The sequence below is a fragment of the Lolium perenne genome, chromosome 5 (genome assembly GCF_019359855.2).
Source record: "Lolium perenne isolate Kyuss_39 chromosome 5, Kyuss_2.0, whole genome shotgun sequence".
NCBI classification, from domain to species: domain Eukaryota; kingdom Viridiplantae; phylum Streptophyta; class Magnoliopsida; order Poales; family Poaceae; genus Lolium; species Lolium perenne.
Genome location: NC_067248.2, coordinates 13,340,692 through 13,348,359, shown reverse-complemented (window position 1 = coordinate 13,348,359; position 7,668 = coordinate 13,340,692). Strand labels below are relative to the sequence as shown.

At 43.5% G+C, this 7,668-nt stretch overlaps 1 protein-coding gene across 1 annotated transcript; it reads left to right on the top strand.

Annotated features, from left to right (window-relative positions):
* The first annotated feature begins 1,526 nt into the window (after positions 1–1,526).
* On the top strand, positions 1,527–3,368 carry LOC127298947 (flavone O-methyltransferase 1-like). Its single transcript, XM_051328815.2, has 2 exons — positions 1,527–1,988; positions 2,471–3,368. Exons 1-2 carry the CDS (start codon positions 1,579–1,581, stop codon positions 3,141–3,143), a joined length of 1,083 nt encoding a protein of 360 aa, XP_051184775.1. The 5' UTR covers positions 1,527–1,578; the 3' UTR covers positions 3,144–3,368.
* Positions 3,369–7,668: the final 4,300 nt, after the last annotated feature.

Below are 7,668 nucleotides of genomic sequence, written 5' to 3'. Positions count from 1 at the left end.
TGCCGTGCGCTCCCTTCAGATGTTGTCGTGCACCTTTTCTTTGCCGTGAGTTATGCTCGGTGCGCACGGCAAAGAAATTTTTGCCGTGTGTGGCTCACGGCAATGATTTGCTGCACGGCAGCCCCTGTTTTTCCCGTGGTGACTGGTTGGTGATGCTGAAGGACGTCGTGCTGGCGCCGGCGGCGAATGACACAGCCAGCAGGAGAATGAGCGCCGACGAGGAGGTAGCCATGGTTTGTTATACGTGTACTTGTTTTGCTTGCTGTACTGGCCGAACTTTCAACGTAGTACAGAGAAAAGTCGGACGATCTACTTTTCAACGTAGATACCCAGCTAGCCGAGTCACCAACGCGAGCTGAGAAAAATTGGCAGCAAATACGTATACGTAGATTCGCTCAGTCGACAGGCTGCACCTGGCTCGATCTCGACTTCACAATCTCCATGGCCGTGAACTTTCTGTCATCCTTACATTGGTTGGAAGAAAATCGAAACGGTTGTAGTCACCTTGTGCTGGAAAATACTTTGAGTTTCACAGAGACAACATGATATTTTTTTGGAAAAGGGGAAGCCCCAGATTCTACATCAAAATGGTATGTATGCGTCCTTTTATTACATTATTGGAATTTGTTTAACAACTCTTATAAGTCTTGGATCGCATAATGTTAATACATGAATTAGCAAACGAAAAATATGAAATAACATGCAGGGCCTTTGTATCAACATGTTAATGTTCTCGAACCGACAACCGCACCGGTTGTATATATCCCATGCAACCGTTGCCATGAGGCTGAACTCAAAATGCATAGCAATAATGCATAGAGATTGGACCACCATGAGTTTTTTCATTTTTTAGAGATGAAATCATTTTTCACATGTCATATAACCCAAAGTAAAGCATACCCTTTTAACCGGTTCCAAAATATATTCTAAATAATAGTAGTTTGAAAATAATGAAAGCCATATGCATGATTCTCCACAAAATCTTTGCAAATGAACATGAAATAGGAATTGTCAATTGCCTTATCTTGATAGTCTAATTGGACTCCAGTATTTTATGGGACATGCAATGCAAAGCCGATGTTATAGTTTGAAGAGAAAAGTAGTGATCGTATTGTTTGCGTTCAAGTCATAGTAGTGTGTCAAGATAAAACTCATATTTTAAATAAAAATAAAAAACTTATCTCCAAAAGAACCTAGCCGCTACCGTTGAAAAAGGAAACCGTTGAAAAAGGAAGTCACCGTTGAACAAGAAAACACGTGGTGTGTGTGTGTGTGTGGACTTCTGAATCATAGATAAAACTCATATTTTAAATAAAAATAAAAAACTTATCTCCAAAAGAACCTAACCGCCACCGTTGAAAAAGGAAACCGTTGAAAAAGGAAGTCACCGTTGAACAAGAAAACACGTGGTGTGTGTGTGTGTGTGGACTTCTGAATCATAGAAAAAATAGACTAAAATTCCTTCCTGCCAAGGTTGGTGAAGCGAGAAAGCCCCATGCATATAAGCCCTGCTCACCCTCCCAGCAAAGCACACCCGCTCGCTCACACCAAAATCACCCACCAGCATCGTAGAGATCAATGGGCTCCACCGCCGCCGACATGGCCGCGTCCGCCGACGAGGAGGCGTGCATGTTCGCCCTCCAGCTCGCCTCCTCGTCGATCCTCCCGATGACGGTGAAGAACGCCATCGAGCTTGGCCTCCTGGAGATCCTGGTGGCCGCCGGCGGCAAGTCGCTGACCCCGACCGAGGTCGCCGCCAAGCTCCCGTCCGCGGCGAACCCGGAAGCGCCGGACATGGTAGACCGCATGCTCCGGCTGCTGGCGTCGTACAACGTCGTGACGTGCCTGGTGGAGGAGGGCAAGGACGGCCGCCTCTCCCGGAGCTACGGCGCCGCGCCCGTGTGCAAGTTCCTCACCCCCAACGAGGACGGCGGCTCCATGGCGGCGCTCGCGCTCATAAACCAGGACAAGGTCCTCATGGATAGCTGGTGAGTCTCTCAGTGGAGTTAGTTTCTGTAGATCGTTCCTCCTTCTTACCTTGCCCATTTCCTGTCGCTGGCGTGTGGGTCCATGCGTACATCATAACTGACTTTCTTCTTTGCCAAATTGAGCTTCACTAACAGGATAGTAGTTCTAAATCAGTGATAGTAGGAGCTAGAGGACCTCAGCGTTATTCCGCGTCAGTTAGCTAAAAATATTTCTGGACACTGCTTTGCCGTGTGCACCGTAGACAGAGTAGAAACTGAGGTTACCTCTAACTGACAATTGCATCTACTTGCCTGTCGCGGAACACAAGTGGCAACAAGAGCACATGCTGAAATATTGCCTGCTAGTACTGGTTGCACACCAACTCCCATTACTTGGATGAAGTATAGTTAGCAAGATAATGTTTTCATGCCAATCGTAATTCACACGATGGTATATACAGTAGTTCTTGTGAATGAAATGTGTTCTCCGAATCAATCCTCAGGTACTACATCAAGGACGCGGTGCTTGACGGCGGCATCCCGTTCAATAAGGTGTACGGCATGTCGGCGTTCGAGTACAATGGCACGGACCCGCGCTTCAACCGCGTCTGCAACGAAGGGATGAAGAACCACTCCATCATCATCACCAAGAAGCTCCTCGAGCTCTACCACGGCTTCCAGGGCCTCGGCACCCTCGTCGACGTCGGCGGCGGCGTCGGCGCCACTGTGGCCGCCATCGCCGCCCACTACCCCGCCATCAAGGGGGTCAACTTCGACCTCCCCCACGTAATCTCCGAGGCGCCGCCGTTCCCGGGCGTCACCCACGTCGACGGCGACATGTTCAAGGAGGTTCCCTCGGGCGACGCCATCCTCATGAAGTGGATCCTCCACGACTGGAGTGACCAGCACTGCGCCACGCTGCTCAAGAACTGCTACGACGCGCTGCCGGCGCACGGCAAGGTCGTGCTCGTCGAGTGCATCCTGCCGGTCAACCCGGAGGCCAAGCCCAGCTCCCAGGAGGTGCTCCAGCTCGACATGATCATGCTCGCGATCAGCCCCAGAGGCAGGGAGAGGTACGAGAGGGAGTTCGAGGCCCTCGCCAGGGGAGCTGGATTCGCCGGCGTCAAGTCCACATACATCTATGCCAACGCGTGGGCCATCGAGTTCACCAAGTAGATGAGATCCGTCCCTCCATCGAGGCAACGTCCCATCGATATGAGAATGATCGTCGTCAATCTTGCTGGCTGCTGCCGCTGCTCCTGCATCGATCTGCATACGTACCCTTTGCTTGTTTTTTCCTCTGTTTTCCCTAATTTTCTCATGCTCTGAATCCATTCCGAATTCTATCAGTGTCAACAATTTCAAAGCATCAATTTCATAATAGAGTTTGATGTTAATACATATCAGTGTCAACAATACAAGATTCAACATAATATTCTAACATGGATGGAAAATAAGCTAAGTTGGATCTTTATCATTTCGACCAGATAAAAGTGAGAGTATATAGTCTATGATCCCCAAATGTTCTCTGAATTCATTTAATAATGAGAAAATTGTATTCATATTTAAATTGGGTACATAACCTTTCTAGAACTCTCAAAAAGTCAGAGCATGAATATATACCATGGATCAACAATTAAAATTCCATGTACAACAATTATAAACAACCTAAAGTGCTCTTGTCAATTCAATATGAGCAAGATGCATTTTGTACCAACCAGGGCATGATGAAACAGAATCAAAAACATAAAACTGATCATGTACTGAATCATGCGCAACTTCCTAAACATAGCTCAGCTTTGAGTTTCATCATAATCACCAAATTTAATAAATCCATCCCCTCCATCGATTATTTCTTCACCTTTTTTTGGACAATTATACCTTGTAAGAAAGACGATCCAAGAATAAAAATCATTTATTAATTACTTGATGTGCCCGGTTACAATTTCATTGTAAAAGTAGCAAAAATCGGTACGAAAAATGTAAATAGAAGTGAACGAGGTAAACCCTAGGTTCAACTGTTTTAGTGTGGCGTAGTAAGCACACGTGTAACCCCACTTCCACGATAGCATAATGCAGGTTGGTTCCGTAAGAAATTGAATACACTAACACATCAATAGAAAACCTAGAAAATCCCAACCAAATAAAGTGCAGAAACTCGCCGGATCGGCCGCCGTTTGCCTGCTGTTTCGCAGCGGCTCACCGGACCGTCGCTAGGTCCGGAGGCCCAAAGGAACAACGACGGCACAATCAGCCTCGGCGGGGTGGCCGCCAGAGTGAGGACACCTCTGAGGTTCTTCCCAATCCCGGACCACCCATCGATCTTGAGCGAGCGGCGCTGCCTTCCTCATCCTGTCCGAAGGGAGGAACACGGAGCAGTCTGTCACAAATCCCCCACCCCGAGCGGGAGACAGTGGGACCTGGTCCTCCCCGAGCTCTCCTAGCAGGCTGCCGTTCAAGGTTGTCCTTAATCCTTATTATGCATGGGGTGTGCGGTCCGGTTACTAGCTTGGATTGCTGGGCGTCCTGGCGAATTACTTCAAGGAAAGGCTAGCTACTCGATTTGCTTCTCATTGAGCACTTGAATGTTACTGGAGTATGACCCCAATCGGTCCAGAGGCTAGCTAGCTGACGCCTTCCGTATTGCCTCTGTTTGAAGCCAGGCCCAGTCAGCTAGATGCCCCCCCTTACTTTAACCTTTACAGCAGATTGAGATTCAGGTATTCATTGATGCCATCCTTTATTTGGTTGCTGATTGCCTCAACTTAAATTTGCATCATGGGCACTGGACTGCGGAGTTTTAGCAACACAAGGATATATATGAGTTTCTTTGAAGCAGAGAAATTGACTGACACTTCTCGTGACACACTTTGTCCTTCAAACAATTTTTTTCAAACTACAGACTAACAGTACAGACCTGGCTGTCGCGGTTCTCAAACATTATTAAAGCATTAGTCTCTGGTGTTATAACTTATAAGTGCACGATCCATGGACCGAGAGTTTCATTAGAATCACAAGAAATCAACTTATGAGAAGTACTTCAGCTTTCTATATTAGGCTTGATGTTGGTTCCGTCATAAATCATAGTTGGTGACCTGTTATGATGGGATGCTCACCAAGTGATGATCTACACTCTTCACTCTGAAAAGAAGATTATGTGCTCCCTTTCAATACTCTAAACCTTTTTTTTGTGAAAATTCAATACTCTAAACCATGCACATTATTCGTGGATTCGCTTGAAGAATTTAAAAGGGCCTTCTCTCAACATTGGAAGAAAATGATTGGCTGGAAGACGCTCATGATTATACTCTTATGATGGTCAGACATCACTTCCAGGTTCAAATTTGTGCAATGTTTAAACTGCTATTTGTATTCTATTTGTTTTTCATTCACACAAAACTTTGTGGATATTTTGAGTTCCTTGTACTTCCTGCACTTACGGCTTATATTAGATGCTACACATATGTGTTGCCGTTAGTAGCTGTTGTTTTCATGTTAGTATATTTCTAGATCAAAATCTGCATCACTGCATGGATCATGACACTGACATACATTCAATCAAATTGATTGAGATATATTCAAATTATGGATTCCTTTGTTTCATGCAACTTGCGCCGGTTGATATGGAATTTTGTTTTTTTCACTTCGGTTGTGGATCTCTTACCAAATTGGTATGCTTTGCAGGTATCATTCTTCATAACCCACATCTGCATGCTATAAATTCAGAAATAAATTTGACAGTTTAGACTTCAGACAGCCCCAAATTATTATGTTATTCTTAATCTCTATAAGAAAAGTACACTGTATTTGATTACCTGGTGTGACCAGTTTCTTTATTTCTCTGTTATTCTTTTGTCGATGCTCCTTGGTCTGATTATACAAGTTAGAAACAACTTATTCCTTTTGGTTGCAGTCTATGCTGTGGTCATATTTCTTGGTTCCTAGGAGTGATAGGGTTACAGAAAAGATGAAGACTGAGGCAACACTTCTACATGTCAGCAGATTATATTTTTATCAAAAAAAAGTGATTGGGAAATGTTATGCGAGTTCATCTACACTACTCAAGCGCAGAAAGAAAGCAAGGGATCATGGTTTACTTTGTACAATGGAGTTTTGAGAATTATATACGGTTTGTTTGAATATTTAGTTATTCCAGTGGTTGATTGGTAAGGTTGATCTTCTCCTGTATGTTCAGTAAGAGATGGATTGAGATGAATCTCTGTAGTTTGTTGCAGGCCAAATGTTTGATTTTTTATCTTTTGGCAATGGGTGCCTAGGTATGACGAGTAATATACAAGAGGTTGACATATGGTGGAGGTTGACATAAATGTTCAGTTGGACGGCAAAAAAACTGTGTCAAGGTCAAGCTGCACCCGTAAAAACGCATGCATTCCTCCAGACCATCGCTCGAGCTACATGCCTCCATCCACATCCCTGCCTTTTGTCAATGGTCGTCGGTCCAGAGTGGATACTTGCTCCGTAGCAAAGCACGGGCTTTGTCCTAGTCTAATCTCAAGAATCAAGATACATATTTGTGTCGTGGAGGATTGCCAATAAGTGGCAGAGTGCATGAAGATGATTTCACAATCGTCCAATTGAATTTGTGCCCAGTGAATACAACATGGAGCTATTTGTGGCTATTTCACCTCAACTAGCCCTTTGTATTTACTATTTACCAATACCTATCGTAATGGTCGGGCCAGCTGACTAAAATTATTCATACTAATACCATTAAAATGTTAAACAACAACTAAGAAGCGAGTTGATGCATCTGCGACAGCAAACAGGTTTCAAAAAAAAATCAGCAAACTGATCATTGGATTCACGTCAAACTGAATTAAGGCGAAGAGCATAAATCTTTTCCCTGATAAAAAGTTGCAAATTTTTGTTAGTGGTAGGACCAAATACCCCAGATCATGTTCAAATTCACTCCAACGGTAACGAGTAAAATAATATCTAGCCTATCAAACCAGATTAAAGTAAGAGATCATCCGGAACTCACTTGACAGTTTGATGGACTACTGAGATGGTGTTGTCACGGTACAAGGCCACAAGCATGTCTACTTGGCGGTTCTTCATGCGTTCTTTTGTATGGAGTTTCTTCGTGCGTTCTTTTCTAACATGACCTTAATGGCGGTTCCACAAATAAGTGGAATTCAAATCATTTGCCTTATGGTATTTTAGCGTCAGTGTTATGCATGTGTGTTTCACCATTAAGATTTATAATAACTTATCCATCGTACATGGAGTATGTTCATAATTTGAACAACTCATTGCTTTTATTTGACAAGAGCAAAATAACAATTATTAAGTTATTTATAATAAATCTCAAGATCTAGGTAGAATGCCTACGAATAATAATTTATTTTGTTCCAGGCGTGCATTGTTACCACATTCCTTGTCAGTCACTTAGGACATTGTATTCTTGTATTACGTTGTGTTGTATGACATTTCATACCAACCAATATGGTACAAATACCCAAGAATTCCATTGTGTGACCAATCAAAAAATAAATTCATAACATGTATATCATCTATATACACTTGAGCTAGACTATCTAGTCTTTTCTTTCTTTCTGCAAAAAAACTTTTTTAGTTTTCTTTCGACTTTCCTCATATTTCAGAAAAGACTTCAACATCAAAAACTTCTAGGCTTGTTGGTGAAATAACAATAACCTTGAGTTTCGTACTTTGAAGTTGA

Excerpts from the sequence above, each read along its gene's own strand:
- LOC127298947 (XM_051328815.2), top strand. The coding sequence starts at position 1,579 with ATGGGCTCCACCGCCGCCGACATGGCCGCGTCCGCCGACGAGGAGGCG. Across the intron at positions 1,989-2,470 it reads AAGGTCCTCATGGATAGCTG|GTACTACATCAAGGACGCGG; the intron begins GTGAGTCTCTCA and ends ATCAATCCTCAG.